The sequence below is a fragment of the Boeremia exigua genome (assembly GCF_020726555.1).
Source record: "Boeremia exigua strain MPI-SDFR-AT-0100 chromosome Unknown C7974scaffold_10, whole genome shotgun sequence".
NCBI lineage: Eukaryota > Fungi > Ascomycota > Dothideomycetes > Pleosporales > Didymellaceae > Boeremia > Boeremia exigua.
Window position 1 is genome coordinate 186368 of NW_025763527.1, and position 15765 is coordinate 202132.

At 55.3% G+C, this 15765-nt stretch overlaps 4 protein-coding genes across 4 annotated transcripts; 2 read left to right on the top strand and 2 right to left on the bottom strand.

Moving 5' to 3' along the window:
* Positions 1 to 1272: 1272 nt before the first annotated feature.
* On the bottom strand, positions 1273 to 4878 carry C7974DRAFT_474322 (WD40-repeat-containing domain protein; the record flags this gene model as incomplete). The annotated part of the gene is made up of 2 exons (XM_046146602.1): positions 4009 to 4878; positions 1273 to 3954 (listed from the first exon to the last, which is right to left on the bottom strand). Exons 1-2 carry the CDS (start codon positions 4558 to 4560, stop codon positions 1273 to 1275), a joined length of 3234 nt encoding a protein of 1077 aa, XP_045993762.1. The 5' UTR covers positions 4561 to 4878.
* Positions 4879 to 5565: 687 nt separating this feature from the next.
* C7974DRAFT_435934 (ATPase family AAA domain-containing protein 1-A) lies at positions 5566 to 9424 on the top strand (the record flags this gene model as incomplete). Its single annotated transcript, XM_046145099.1, has 3 exons — positions 5566 to 5682; positions 5766 to 5808; positions 5856 to 9424. 3 exons carry the CDS (start codon positions 5566 to 5568, stop codon positions 9422 to 9424), a joined length of 3729 nt encoding a protein of 1242 aa, XP_045993763.1.
* A 1658-nt stretch (positions 9425 to 11082) lies between these two features.
* On the bottom strand, positions 11083 to 12038 carry C7974DRAFT_318171 (uncharacterized protein; the record flags this gene model as incomplete). The annotated part of the gene is made up of 2 exons (XM_046138641.1): positions 11083 to 11352; positions 11403 to 12038. Coding segments are annotated over 2 exons (906 nt in total), but the record flags the coding sequence as incomplete, so codon positions are not given.
* Positions 12039 to 12734: 696 nt separating this feature from the next.
* On the top strand, positions 12735 to 15139 carry C7974DRAFT_364368 (uncharacterized protein). The gene is made up of 3 exons (XM_046139795.1): positions 12735 to 13241; positions 13317 to 13690; positions 13741 to 15139. The coding sequence occupies exons 1-3, from the start codon at positions 12882 to 12884 to the stop codon at positions 14744 to 14746; spliced, it is 1740 nt and encodes a 579-aa protein (XP_045993765.1). The 5' UTR covers positions 12735 to 12881; the 3' UTR covers positions 14747 to 15139.
* Positions 15140 to 15765: the final 626 nt, after the last annotated feature.

Below are 15765 nucleotides of genomic sequence, written 5' to 3' on the forward strand. Positions count from 1 at the left end.
GGTACAGTACAACAATTGTGTGTGGAGGCGCAGGAGGGTTCTGGAAGGACCTCGGCTGGGCGCGCGATACTGGAGTGGCGTCTGAGTGTTTGCAATGCAATGCAGTGTGTGAGCGCTTTGTGTGTACCGGACTCGGTGCTGGGTGCGCGGGAGGTGAGAGGTACTGGGTACCTGGGTGCGCGCCAGCCAATGGTGGGCGCGGTGGCGCCGGTACCGGTGCATTTCGTCTTGCCAGCTACCAGCTACCTAATAATCCGCCGGCCCAGCGCAGCAGCAGCGAGGTGTTGCTGCAACGACCACACCCCGCGCCGCATTCGAGCTTCTTGCGCTGTTTGCAGCGCCGTGTCAAATACCCAGGTGCGCCAGCACCAGCACCAGAACCTGAACCAGTAGACGCGGTAGTACGGCTCCCACTCCTGCATACCATGAAAACCAAGCAGCCAGCCACCGGAGTGAGTGGTCCGCAGGAGTGAGTAGTCCGCATAGTCATACCCATAGCTCCCTCGCACTGCACATACCCGCAAACAACGCCGCCCCTCGTCGACATGTACCTCAGGTGTTGAATGCCAACCGCCCAGCCCGCCAGAGCGTCATACCGACGTCTGCCCACCCCGCCTACCGCGCCTTCCCCCGACTTACCCAGACATACCCAGACCACGCTTCTCGGTACCCAATCAGACGCGCGGGAGGACCGAGGCGTATGTCATATCCACTTGGCGGGTTAGCACGACGTAGGACGTAGGACGTAGGATGTAGGATGTAGGATGTAGGATGTAGACGTGCGTGGTAGTCCAGACACTTCACTTGATGTCGTGTGGACCATGGGGTGTTGCGCGTGGATTCAGAACGGCGGGTTTGCGCTAGAGATTGGTATGGTATGTGACGCGGACGGGGACGCACGAGCGCTGTGTTTGTTGCATGGCAGTGGGCCTGGTATTGTGGAAGCACTTGCATCGAGTCCCTGGCGTGAGCGCTGTAGATTAGACGCTAGATCTGGGGGCGTGGAGACGGAGGAGACGCGAAGTGCGAGTAGATCTCTGCGATGGAGGTCAGACCTCGAGGATGATAAACACTCAAGAATAGACTAGAAACTACGATTACAGCTATGTACAGTGTAAAATGCCCGAGCGCAAAGAAGCCCAGCAGGTCTCAACGCCTGTAATCCAAAAAGGGCGCCTTGCAAGCCAACGCCGTCGTAACTTTTCGTCTCATCGGCATCAGCATGCCATGCTGTGCCATGCCATCCGTCTACCCCCCCCCCCCCCCCCCCTCTCACACCTCACTCGTGGGCGAACACGCCTCCCCGTCCCCCGTCTTGCCCAGCGGACTCGGCGACCGCCGATACTCCGCAGGCGACTGCCCCGGCGTCGCGACCAGGACATCCGCGCGCCGCGCCGCGCTGGCCGCAATCCGCTCATCCAGGATGTTGACGAGGCGCTCGGAGTACGAGTCGAGCAGGCGCGCCATGAGCGCCTCCTGCGCGTCCTTGCTCTCCCCGTCGCCGTCCTTCGCGATGGCACACTCCCCCACCGCCCGCGCCGTGGCTGCAAGATCCCTCTGCAACTCGCCCCTTGCACCGTCGTCTAGCGCCTCGCTGCTCGACGCAAGCTGCTTGCGATACGCGCGCAGCGCACGCGTGAGCGTGTCTGTTGCCGCCGCGAGCGACGCCTCAGCCGGCGCAGCAGGGGCCGCTGCTTTGAGATTTGCGCGCGAGGGCCGGCGGCCGTTGCGGTTCTTCGGCGACGCGGGGGGCGAGGGGGATGTGTTTTTGCGGCGGAAGGGGTTGTGGCTTGCCGGCGCGGTTTTCTTCTCGCGTGCGCTGGGGAGGGGCGAGGGGTCGAGTTTTGGGGGTTGGGTTTTGTGGAAAGAAAGTTTGGAGAGTTTCTTTTTGAGCGTGGGGGAGCGGTTGCCGGTGGGGGTTGCGCTGCCGGTAGAGTCTGGAGAGCGCTGGAATTTGGCGAGCTCGGATTGGGACAGTACGCGGCGGATAGGGGGCTTAGTTGTGAGGAGGTTCGGTGTTAGCTGGGCGGATGTTTCGATTATGTCCACTGATTTTGACATCTCTTGGCGATAGGGGGACTGCAGGGCGAGGTTCCAGACGAAGATCGTTCCGTCGACGGCGACCGTGACGAGAGACTTCTCCCGTGAGTCTTCCTCCTGTGAAGACGAAGGTTGTATAAACGCAATATCGGTGACGCCTTCGGTGTGGCCCCAGTCTCGGGCAAGAAGTGTGCCGCTCTCGTCGTAGACTCGTATGGACTTGTCGGTGCTCGATACACCGGCGATGAGTGGTGAGCCCCATTCGCGTGGAATGTGAGCTAACGAGTGCAGAACAACAGCATCGCCGCCATCATTGTCGGATGCTTTGAAGACACTGAGGCACTGCCCGCTCTGTAGATCGTATTTGTGAACTTGTCGGTCGACAGTCGACGCAATCAGCACATCATCCTGATCAACGTCCCATGTCATTGATACCGGTGTTGACTTGAATGCTATGCAGCGGACGAAGACAAACCCGCGGATGGTCTTACCGTCCTCTTCTCGAGTCAATATATCGCGCACGACAATGCTGCGGTCGCTGGACGATGAGACCAGACATGTGCCGCTTTGTGAGAACTGCACGCCTAGAACAGCTCCGGCATGCTCGTCCATGGTCTGTAGCAGCGACCACCTGCCTCTCTCGCGACTGAAGACTTGCACGGTGCGATCTCTACTAGCGGAGGCGACGAGAGTAGTACCCTTGTCCTCGTAGATGGCAATGCTCGTGACTTCGTTCGAGTGCGCCCTCGACTCGAAAATCACAGCCTCAAACTTGCAGTCAATGATCCTCAACACACCCAATTTGTCCCCAGTTACGATGAAGCTGGCATCGTAGGAGGCGCGGACTGTGCGGAGCTCATTTGACAGCGTATCAAGCTCAGCAGGGTAGTCAAGCGACACCTGGAGAGCTCTTTGGATACTACCGTTCTGGGTCCAGAATTTGATGCTGCCGCCGGCTGCCCATGTATAGTATGAAGCCTCGAGGTCGTTCGGTTGAGACAAGACTCGCACCCCAAGTACAGAATCGCCTTGAGCAGGCAGCGTGTGGATAACGTCGCCGATACTTGGCTCATCGTTCACACTGGGTTCGCAGTCCTGGGGCGTTGCGCAGAGATGTGCCAGCCGGATCGCGCGCTGAGAATCTACTGTCACGATGTGGTCCGCCAGACACACAATTGCACTGATCTGATTGCTGCAGTCCGTGATAGAAATAGCGGGCGAGTCGCCTCGTGAGCTCTGTGTGGAAGGCGATGGTGGTGGGGTCAACTTGCTGGTGAGACTAGCCACCGTGAGGGTTTTCAGCCCTCCATGAGATCCCGCAAGATGCAGCCGCCCCTTGTCGTCGGCAGCCATGGCGGTGACGGCAAAACCAGCATGCGCTATGCGTGTGAAGCTCTGCTCTCGGTCTGTCTCGTCGATGAGGCACAAATCACCACGCTCCGATGCAACGATTGCTTTGTTTGCTGCGACTTGACAGACACTCGAGAATGTGGTGTCTTGCAGGTCTACCAGTAAACAATTGCGGCCGGACAGCGGCTTGTTGGTGCTGCCCACGAACATGTCGCTCTGGCGAGATTTGGATACTCTTTGGACAGGACTACGCTCCTCGAGAGACCAGACCTTGACGTGTCGCGTGCCCACTGTGATGAGCCTGTTGCCCATCCACGTCATTCGGTTGATGTTGCTGACGCATTTGTTGCTGGAGTGCAGGGTGGCAGCTCCAGTGCGAGGGTTGATGCTCCAGACGTAGAGGAAGCCATCTTGGGACGTGCCGATGCTCGCGAGGTAGCGCGAGTCCGGGCTGAAGGCTACGCAATTGACGCCGAAGGAGTGCTCTGTCAGGGCCGTGAGGGGCGTGTCTGAGGGTGCGTCTGGTGCGTTCGAGAAGATGAGCACGCGCGGCCTGTATCCCGTCTGTGCATCATATTAGCACATGCAGTGCGACAACCGACAGCCGACTAAACTCACCTCGCCAACGGCCAGGAACTTGCCATCCGGACTGAAGCTCACACACGTCGCTGCCTTGATCTTCTCGCGCGCGGTCCACGCTCTATTGTTCTGTGAGTCGCTCCAATCGTTCGCTGCTGGCGATGCAAGCGGCGATGCGCCAAGGCTGGCGTCTCGTATTGAGGCCGCTGCTCTGTTGCGGCTCTCATTTTGTGTGGGCGTGACAGGCCCGCCGTATATGGATGAGGAGGAATTGATGGGATTGGTAGTGGGCCGCGCGCGGTAGAAGCGCTGGGAGACGTTGTGCTGCGCGTCGATGGTGGCCACGACGGCTGCGGTGCCTGCGGTGTACGCAAAGAGGCGCGCGGTGGGCAGGCTGTCGAAGGCATTGGCGGTGCTGGTTGTGGTTCCTATCACGGTGCGCAGCGCCAGAGATGCCTCGGCCCGGGCCGGCTTGAGAGGCGAGCGGGCCTGGCTCTTGAGGGCCGTGAAGGGCGAGGGCGTGGGCGTGAGCTTGATGCCCGCGCCGAGCGTGGCATCCCTCATGCGGGAGTTGGACGGCGTCAGCGACATCGCTTTCTCCAGGTCAATCGAGGAGGAGCAGAGCGATGGCTAATAGCAGACATCTCAAATACACGTCATGTCACGGTCTGGGGTCTGCCTGCACGGTCGAGGGTCCAATTTGGCCTTTGCTCTGCAGCAATGTGTTGTTTGGCCGTGGGGCGTTGGTGTGGGGATGCAGGCACGCGGAGCTCGAGGTGCGTCAGCACTCACTGCGAGTCGGTGAGGGTTCAGACGTGGTGCGCGCCCAGCTGAGCACCGGTTGAAGGGTGAAGGTAAAAGCTCGCGACTGCCACAGCTCCAGGGATCCATGTGCGGTCCGCAAACTGGCCCCGGGCGTGAAAGCCGCTAGGTTTGTGGGCGGCCAACACGGACGAGGGATCATCCAAGACCGTGCCTTCAGCCTCAGGTACCGTCCAGTCAGGAGCGCTCGGTAAGCCTTGTCAAATCAATCACATTCCAAGCTTTGCAGCTACTCCTGTTGGGGCTTCGCAGCTACTCCTGTGGGGCATCGTGAGATGACGACTGGAGATTGATTGACTCGTGTTGCATTGCCGATACGATTCTGGCAAATTCTGAAAACACTGTGAGGATGAGCAAGAAAATCCCAGCAACGATCATGCAGGTACCCGTCTGCCGTCTGCCGTGCGAGCCACAGCACGAGCATGCTCGACACCAGCACGCGCCGACGACGAGCCCCAGTGGTTGTGCATTTGTGCACGACTTGTGCTGAGAATCTTGCTGTTAGCTATCCGGGGTAATCTTCACAAACGATCCGCCCTGATTCACCGATCGGTTTGACGGCACTGTCACGCGACTTGATGGAAACAAAGTGGTGCTGGTATGGCAAGCTACAGGGTTTGTCCATCCCAGATCTCAAGTCGCGAAGCAAAGATTGTCGAGATAGATGTTTGGAGAGGCAGTCACGGGAAGACGCTCCTCGGAACTCGATCCCAGTTTAAACACTTGGAATACGAACACCAGCGCCAAAGAATCAAGAAGCAGCGACTGGCTTCCATGGCCTGCCATTTCCACCCTGCCGCAGTTCACCGTCGACTTCAGCGGCGTTGCTGTCCTGTGATTTGCTGTGCAGCCGCGACAAGCGCGCCGTTTGCCGCTGAGAACCCTTGGAACGTCAGAAAAGTTGTGTGGACGTGACAAGGCGACGCGCCGCGACACTTACTCGCCAATCTGCCTCATTCCCACCCTCTCTATAGGTGCATTCCTTTCCGCGCAAAGGGACGCCCTCGACGCCCGTATGTATGTGATACGGTCCGCACTGCGAGCATCGACGGGACGAGCTCCAGCACGCTTTATCCGAGGCCGCCGCTACCCATCGATACCGCGCATACGTTCATTACACACTACACACGCGCTCGCATCTGCACCGACACCGCCATCAGCGCCAGATAGCACACCACTTGGCGGCAATGGCGTCGACAAGGCCGACCGCGAGAAGGCGGCAGCCGCCGAGGAACACCAGACCGAAGCCGAGATAGCAAACGACGACCCGGAACTTCTGGCGCAAAAAGTCCAGCGGTCACGCGAGACCACGAGGCGATACTTGGCGGTCCAGCGCCGTCAGCAGCGCGGGAGGAAGACGCAGGGGCTGCCTCCCGTGAACGTGCCGGACTGGTTCCTCAAGAGACGTGTGCTACGTCGCGAAGACGTTCCCAAGGAGCTGCAGCAGTACATGGCGCCGAAAGCGCTTTCCGTGTCTATTACCCATACAGAGGCGGGAGAGAGCGCGACCTGCTCAATACCGGCTTCCAAGGACCTGGATGCTGTCAAGGTGTTGGCGCGGCTGGTGCGCGGCTTATGGGGGCGGCGTCTGGACGACCAGGAAAAGCGCAAGATCGAACAGTACCTGGACGAGAGAATTGCATCCGAAACCGAGGCGACTCCTGACGCCGGGTCGTTGGGCCCCATCGACAACAAGGCACATTCCATGGGCGAGGAGGAGCTTCGAATTAGGTTGGAGCTGCGCGAGCAGCTTTTCACTGCACAGCAAGAGCTTGTTTCTGATCCCAGCAAACCGCTCGCCGAACGAGTGAACGAGCTGAACAGCAAAACCCAGCGATACATGATGAAGAGAGAACACGCCAAGTCGAGATCGTCACGAGGCTCGAAACGTCTCTCGCCCGTCGTACTCGCCGAAGTCCGTGCCAACATCGCAGCAGCCCTTTCTTCATTGCGTCCATCGATTGGTAACACCTTTCCTGCTGCCAAAACAAACCTGATCCTACACTCGCCCGTGCCCGACCACGAACTCCTGATAGACAGAGCTGTGGAGGCGATAGCGTTGGAATTGGACTCTGAACTTGTAGTGCTGCGTGCCAACGACCTTGCACAGCTAGCAGGCGATTACCTCGGCGAAGGCGCCGAGCCATCACCGCGGTCGATACGATCGCTCGGCTACGAAACCTATCGCCTGAGTTCCGAGCTCGCCAATGCTTTTGAGAATTTGGAGAAGGAAGATGGGGCTGAAGAAGACCTGGAATCCCAACAGTCGCCATCAAATGACCCCTCGGATAAATCGAAGATCGGCGCATTTCCTTTGATCTTGCCATTGTCGGCGCTAGCTTCCATCAAGGAGCTCTCGAACAAGTTCAAAGCTGGACAGCCACTCTCATCCAATCCATTCGAGACGTCAGTCAACACACTCGGTGAAGAGCCGAACCGCGTGCAAAGCCAGAGCGAGATTCAGCTGGAGGATCTGAAGCTCGCAACACTTCTTGAGGCTTTGATCGATGCGAGTGAGCTGAAGCAGAGCCGCAATATCGTTGGTCACGAGGGGCTCGAGTTGCGAACGTCGCCAGAAGCAGGCTCCAAGAAGCGAAGAGGAAGCGATCCCGCCTTTTTCGACTACTCTGTAAGCTCAGCGGGGGTGCCGCTTGAACTCAACTCTGCCCTCCCAGCAGCCGCAAGACCTGACATGACTATGGCTGTGAACGTTGGGTCTGTCCCGTCCGTGACTCAGGTGCCAAAGAGATCGAAGATCATCTACGTCCGGGACTTCAAGGAGCTTAATGCCACACATTACGGCGGTCGCATCATCCAAAAGCTCGAAGAAGTGATTCGGAAGAGACGAAGCGCCGGTGAAAGCGTTGTCATGGTCGGCAGCACTTGCTCGCTCGAGCTTACGCCTGACCTTTCGGCAGGTGGCGTCCACGGTCTGCAGTCAGAAGGCGAGAGCAGCTTCTATAGGACTATCGTCGTAGCAGCGGATTCAGACAAGACGTCACTCCTGGAAGAGTCAAATGCTATGGCTAAGGGTGAAGTTGGGTCAGCAATCCTGTCGCCAAAGGAACGAGGCAAGTTTTGCGGCATCAACATGCTTCACACTCAGGACATGCTACGTTCGCTGGATCCTGTGGCAGCTGCGCGCATCTCGGATATGGAACTTACGATTCAACATCACCGGAACTTTGCTGCCATAATACCAGAGGCTTATCTCAGCCGTGTGTTAACGTATGATGAAGTACACAGGATAGCTCTTACAGCTCTCGGGTTACACATTACAAATCCCACTGGAACAACACAAGAAGAAATCGAACGAGGCCAAGTGAATTGGGCACATGTCGCATTGGCTATGGGGCTGCTGAGGACTAGTGACACGGTCAAATTCCTGTCCTTCGACAAGACACTGCAAAAGCAACAGCCCCGACAAGACCTGGGTCCTGAAGCCGAGGCTCAAGTCAAGGCGAAGAAGAGGCACAGCGAGGTTGATCTGCAGCGTCAGCGCGAGCTACAACGCATCACTGCGAGCGCCACCAAGCACGAAAAGCGACTGATATCTGGTATCGCAAACCCGGACCAGATCAAGACGACGTTCGACCAGGTCCATGTGCCAAAGGAGACCGTCGACTCGATCCGCACAATCACATCTCTTTCGCTCCTTCGCCCCGACGCCTTCAACTATGGTATCCTAGCCACTGAGAAGATATCCGGTGCGCTTCTTTACGGACCCCCCGGCACAGGAAAGACACTCCTCGCCAAAGCAGTAGCCAAAGAGTCCGGCAGCACCGTTCTCGAAGTCTCCGGCTCCCAAATCATGGACAAGTACGTCGGCGAGGGCGAAAAGAACGTCGCCGCCATCTTCTCCCTGGCGCGAAAACTCTCTCCTTGTATCGTCTTCCTCGACGAAGCGGATGCCGTCTTCGCCTCGCGCGACGCCATGCGTGAGCGCACCAGCCACCGCGACATCCTCAACCAGTTCCTCAAGGAATGGGACGGCCTCAACGACCTCAGCGTCTTCGTCATGGTGGCCACAAACCGGCCCTTTGATCTCGACGACGCGGTCATCCGCCGCCTCCCGCGCCGCCTGCTCGTCGATCTGCCCACCCAGGCCGACCGCAAGGAGATCCTGCGCATCCACCTCAAGGGCGAGCAACTCGACCCGGCCGTCGACCTCGAGGACCTTGCCAAACGCACGCCGTTCTACAGCGGCAGCGACCTGAAGAACGTCGCCGTCTCGGCCGCGCTCGCGTGCGTCAAGGAGGAGAACGAAGTCGCCGCGAAGGCCGCCGCCGACCCGTCCAAAGCGGACGCCGCGCCCGCATCCGACGCCGACGCGCCCGCGTTCGCCCACCACACAGACCCCCCAGCACCCTCCGACACCACACCCCCCTCCAGCTCCGCCATCCTCCTCCCAAACACCGCATACACCTTCCCCCCCGTCCGCACCCTCCTGCCGCGCCACTTCGACGCCGCGCTGCAGGACATCAGCGCCAGTATTAGCGAGGACATGAGCAGTCTCTCCGCGATCAAGAAGTTCGACGAGCAGTTTGGCGATAAGAAGGGGAAGCGGGGGCGGGGCGGGTTTGGGTTCGGCGAGAAGGTCGAGAAGGGGGATGGGGCGAGGGTTAGGCGGTAGAGTGGGAGATGCGGGGTGGAGTTGGAAGTAGGATATTGGTTTTGGAGGGGGATGGGAGACGTGGAGAGGCGCGTGTACGATTAGCAACTTGCAGTGTGGGAGCGAGGGAGATGTGCATATGGAGTGCGTTGACGCTGGGAAGGGATACAGTATAGTATGTATGTGGTAGAGCGATCTCAATGTGCACGCATTTCAACAACCGTGCTCCATACTCCAAACAAATCGCCGGACTGCACTGTGAAGCCGTGTGAAAGCCCCGGTCCCGTGTACAGCGGAGCGCGACACGGGGTTGCGCGTGTGTAGTCGCGATGCCGCGCGCGCACGCTGGGTTGTCGTATCATGCTCCTTCATTCCGCTTTCTTGACTGATTCTCGCATCTGGTAAAGGTTCTAGGGAACATCGGACCCATACAGCAAATTGAGCCGTTTGTCACGGTCGATGACTTCTGCTTCTTGGGAGCCAAGATTGTCGCCAGACGCAGACAGTGACGCAGACGGGAGGTCGGGACTGGTTCCCGGCCGCCGCTGCTTGAGTTCCTCGATGTAATCCACCAGCCTCCGCTTTGTCTTCTTGCGGTGCTCCTCAGCAGTCAGTTTGAGCCTCCTGCGGCTTTCTTGCTCGGGGCCATCGTCGACAAGGTCTGTACCGAGACATGGATCTCTGGGACGCGGAAGCATAGAACTAGAGGCTGGGATGGCGTTTGAGTGGAGCGCGGGAGAGGTGGTGTCTGAGGCGTCCAGTATCGAGTGTTGGTGATTGAGGATTAAGTTTAGACTGTCGAATACCTTGATGGTTTCAGGATGGTCTGGGCCTAGCACCTCCTTACGAACGGTCAAGATCTTGCGATACATTGCCGCTGCTTCCAAGTGATTTCCTAATTTGTCTTCTGTCACCGCTAACGACTGCATCCTCATCAGCGTATCTGGATGTCTTTCCCCAAGACGCTTGTCACTCGATTCAACGAGTCTGGTTTGCAGGGACCTTGCTTCTTGATCTTTCCCCTGAGCTGAAAGTGACTCTGCTAATTCTTTCATGTATTTCAGCGTTGTCGAGTGGTCCCGGCCGAGTCTCTTCTCTGACACCTCCATCGCGTACCGGTATTCTCTCTCTGCCCCGTCGTGTTTGCCTAGGCCTGTGAGTAAACTTGCCCAACTCTCGCTGTACAGCATTGTTTCTGGGTGTTCCTTGCCGTGTATCGTCCTTGACATCTTCACGGTGTTCTGGTATATAGGCTCTGCTTCAGTGTCTTTGCCCTGAGCTTTAAGTGACCAGGCCAAGTTCCCCATATACTTCAGAGTATCTGGGTGACACAGGCCGAGTATCCTCTTCGATCGCTCCACAACGTCCTGGTATAACAGCTCGGATATCTTGTATTGCTTCCGATTCCCAAATGACATTGCAAAATCAGACATATGTTCCAGTGTACCTGGGTGATCGGTACCGAGCTTTGCCACTGAAAATTCAACAATGTCCTTGAATGACTGTTCTGCTTCTTCATGTTTTCCTTTGACAGATAATGTTCGCGCAGACTTCCGCATATTGCGCAGGAGTTCTAGGCAATCTTTTTTGCAGTCGCTTTCGCTTTCTGGTTCCGTGATCGTTCGCGGGGAACGACGCCCGTCCTCAGATTCTAGAACGACCATTTCAGCTTCCAACTCTGTGCTAGACTCGTCATCGGAATGAACATCCAGAGGAACAGCTGTCATAGCTATGTCTTCCATGTGCTGGGCGAAATGACCAAGGATCATCTTTTTGCCATTACCAGTAGGATTGAGGCAGAAAGGACACGGTGTGGAAGTCCACTCTGGGCCATACCCGTGCTCAAGCTCTAAGTGTATCGACCAGAGCTTGATGGTTCCAAATGACTTTGAACCGAAGCCACAGTCTACAAAAAAACACGTGTAGGGTTGAAGATCAGCATAAAAATGCTTCCTAGGTTGGATTAATTGTGTCATCAGGGATCGAAAGTAAGTACGACTGACCTCCAGTGACGATCATTTGTCAACCGAATAAGCTTACCACAAGCAATGCATTCAAACGGCTCTCCTAACTTAGCCTCAGCCGACAAAGGTGGGATTTCGACCCGTTTACCTCCTGCCACGCTCGACATGAGTGACACCACGGTCGCTGCGTAAGAAGAAGCACCGGCTGGAATCGATGTACCTAGTCCCGAATCCTGGAACTCTGAATACACAGCACGGGACTTGCTGCCAGGTATCGTGATATCTTGGCGTTGTGTATTAAGCTCACGCTCATGTTGCATTCGTTGATATCTGTCCCAGCTCGATCTACCAAGACATTCGAGTAAGTCAATCTCAGCTGAAGGGAATTTAGCTCTCAGGCGGTCTGTGTGGTAGTCTGCAGCGGAGCGTTGTTCAAGGCCCAAGCTGTTCGTCTCTTCGTCTCCCAGATCATCGGGAGCAGGGCAGCTCAGCGAAGCGCCAATATCTCCAAGGCATTCTATGTATATCTTGGTCTTTCGGATTAGGACTCCAACTCGCACCGGCTCTTCGGAACCGTCGAGGGTGACGTCGCCCTCGCTTGATGACTGGTCGTCATCGATTCGCCATCTGGTCTGCTGGTATACATGGGTGGCGTTCTGGTACTGGATCATAATTTTTTCATCGTTTATGTGTGGCACAACGTAGCTGGAGACGCCTGCGTCGAATAAGAATTATACTTTAAGAACCGTAAGGGGCACTCACCGCGTAGAAGAATCTCGCACAGCGGGATTGCTAATTCCAGAGTGGCTTGACGTATGTGGTCAGAGATCTCAAGAGCTGTTTCTAAAGTCCCATCGTGTACGCCGTGTCGGTGTGACCAGAGCTGTAGCATGCCGTGACATCGTCGTAAAGTGTTCAAGTCGCGCTTAGAAGTGTTTGATCGCTCGGCGAGGCTTTGCAGTAGATCCAGACAACAGATGAACAATTCGGAGATGGTTCCATCACTCTCTTCAGCCTCCGGGATAGCCTCCTTTCTCCAGCAGTCAATACGATCTTCGTATTCGGGGACCGCACGTAGGTTGTGCAGCTCCATAGTGTTTTCCACACTCTCGCTGGTCTGAAGGTATTCCGACGGCACTTTTGGCAAGCTACACAGCCCTGGAATCGAGGTCGGCTCTCAATCTAAGATGTTCAGCCTTGTGCGAGCAATGTACGAGGTGGCCGTCTTGATTCAATGCGTTGCAACAATTACGTGTGATCGCTTCAAAGCGTAGAATTGTCGTAGAAAACAGGTAGTGTCAGAATCATAGAGACTCCACGAGTACGCCAACGTCGTTTTGTGGGTTATGTGAGTTGGTCGTACATGCAGGCGCCTGGGTTACATAAATGCGACCGGGGTGGGGCAACGCCAAAGGCTGAGCCTTTGCTCAGCCTCGACGGCTGTTCCTCATTTACCGCCCCGCTCTCCTCGCATTGAAATTAATGTGCTGTACTCTAATCCTCGTTGCATCATCATGTCTGGGGTCGAGATCGCTGGCCTTGTGTTCGGCATCGTTCCGATCGTTGTGGAGACCTTGAGATCATACTCTTTCATCAAGGATAAGCTACATACATGTCGACATTACTCCGACGAGGTTGAGGAGGTTTCTGCACGACTAGGCAGCTCTCGAACAAACTTCAACAACGAGGTTCAGCTTCTTCGCCAATGCCTGAAAGGGAAGGAGCAGACTGGAGGACTCGATGACGACGTGACTGCGGCACTTGAGGAGAGCTACAAGTCCTGCATCAAGACGATAGATAGAACGAAAAGGATTCTTGACAAGATGAAGACTGAGATGGCGGTGTTTGATGAACTGTTGATGAAGAAGTCACAGGTTCGTGCCAATCAACTCACCTAACTAGCGCCAAATGGCCGTGCCGCCGACAGTAGTTCTGACACATCAACATAGGGGAGCTCTGTCAAAAGATTGCGCACGATCATCAAGATAACCTTCAACGAGTCCAAATATGAGAAGTTGCTCAGCAGGCTACGAGAGAGAAACAATGAGCTGAGCGCTTTCCGTTTGCAAATAGAAGCTCTCAAACAGCCAGGCCTTCAAGCAGGAGGCATCTTTATTCAGCACAAACCTCTCCCAACCGAGTTTTGCACAGTACAGCATGCATCCCGTCAGCTACATGCTGCCTTGAGCGAGACTTGGTACTGTGATAGTGTTGCACAACGGGGCCATCACGCAAAACTCTGCATTGATGCCGAGGTGGCTAACGAGGTCCAACTCGATATTGCGATCTCATGTCAAGAGCTCCAAAGCGGAGAAGAGTCATGGTATGTCAGGTATGCAATCTGGAAACAGAACGGGATTAACACTTGTTTAGTAGCTTGGACACACAGGCCCACATATGGTTGTACGTACAAACTTCGGCTGTTTCAACCCCGAAGCATACGATTGTCGAGGCAACCCAGGCAGGTAGTCAATCACCACTTACGATCTGTGACCCTTTGAATGACAGAACGAAACATTTGAAGAAGAAGGCTTCTTCAGATCCGTGGGTTCGAAGAAAGAAAGCTAAACATGTCCAATGGGCCACACTTCCGAATGCAATATCGGCCGATCCAATAACCTCTCGCAATGTGATAGAGACTATTACGGATCTGAGTCAGACTAGAAACATGTGTGAATTCTTAAAAAGAAGCCATTCTAGCCGAGATTCCTCACACGGACCCCACTGCGTGGGCTATCTTCACGATTCGTGCTTGTACAAGCATTCGTTTTACTTCCGGGACGCAGCGACGAGACCGGAACTACAAGAACCTATTGGATCAAAAGCGTATTCTGTCGAGGATGCGCTGAAGCAGGATGTTTACGATGCCATCGGAATCGTGGATCAGCTCCGGATGGCTCACAAGGTGGCCCGCGCAGTCCTACAATACAACGAAACGCCCTGGCTTCCATCTCACTGGCGTCTCCTTGATGTGAAATATCTTGGAACAGAGGTCACTATGGACTCTGTTGCGTTGAAGACACTGCATCTAAGTTCCGAAATTATGAAGCAACCCGATGCAGCACGCATGCAAGGTGTGCGGCTTGCAAAGGATGCAACCACTAGTCAGATCAAACAAGGGATCACGAATTCGACACTCTTCTGCCTCGGGGTAGCTCTGCTTGAGATTGCATACTGGTCGCCGATTGAAGGAAAGATGACGGAAGATGATGAGAGCAACCCAGTTCTCACTGCCCGTCGACTCCAAAAAGATCGAGCACCACCGCTTGGTATTGAGTATCAGAGTATCGCTAAGAAATGTCTTTGGTGCGATTTCGGCTTCGGTGATCAGCTCAGTGAAACGGGTCTACAGTCAGCGGTTTACACTAACGTAGTGTGAGAGCTTGAGGAGTTGATTGTAAAGTTCACTAAGCTTGGTATCAAATAAGTTCTTTGATACCAAAACTAGGCGCAATGACTACGGCTGACTGGCAAGTGATCGTGCCAATACAGTCCAAATCAGACATAAGAGCTGGGTTAGATCGTGCCGCGGTAGAGCAAAGCTAAGAAACTTGCGGGGGGATCTTGAACGGAGAATCGATTATTGTGCAATTTCGATGTAGTTGATGATGATTTCACCAGAAGTGTTAATCATGCTTCCTCTATCTACACAATCCCTGCCGCCTCAAGCCCCGACAATCTTCGATAGCTTCCAGGGATGTTATATCTCTCCTCCCCCGACACCCCGAGGTAGATTTGGGCCCACAGAACAGAATCCAGCTTGAATAATGAGACGTAGATCTCTCGGTAGTCTGAGGAAGCCTGTTAGCAAAATGTCCATAAGAAGGGGTTCATTTCCTCGCACATACCTTCATCCTTCATCTTCGATCAGCACGGGTATCGGATTTGGCGACTCCCGGTTCCGTACTGTCCTTGATTTTCGCCGGGAAGATATCCCGCACGGCCGCTGCTGTTGGACTGAAGATCTGTGGTGGTGCTGTTCCGAACCCCTCAGGGAGCGAGGTCTTTGGTGGGCTTTGCGGGAAGCTGACTTGTTTCGTCATTTTGTAATTGCCGCTCTTTGTGAGGCGATTGGTGCGGGAAGCGGAGAATTCTTGCGCGAGGGTGATGCTGGCGAATCCTCCTGGGGCCATTGTGTTGAACATTTGTAGATTGAAAGTTTTCGGTGATGGCTTATGTTTTTAATATGGTTTAGATTTTCGGGGCTGTGTGAACCAATAATACATGGAAGTCAAAACCGAATGATTCAAAATCCTTCAGGACAATACAATGTTCGGGCCTCAGGGATCGCGAACCAGTATACGCTTGGACGAGAAGCCCTCCTTGATAGGACTGAATGCATCTTCTCCGTCCTCACACACTCGAAGTAACATCGATATTTAGTGTTCTTCCCGAAGT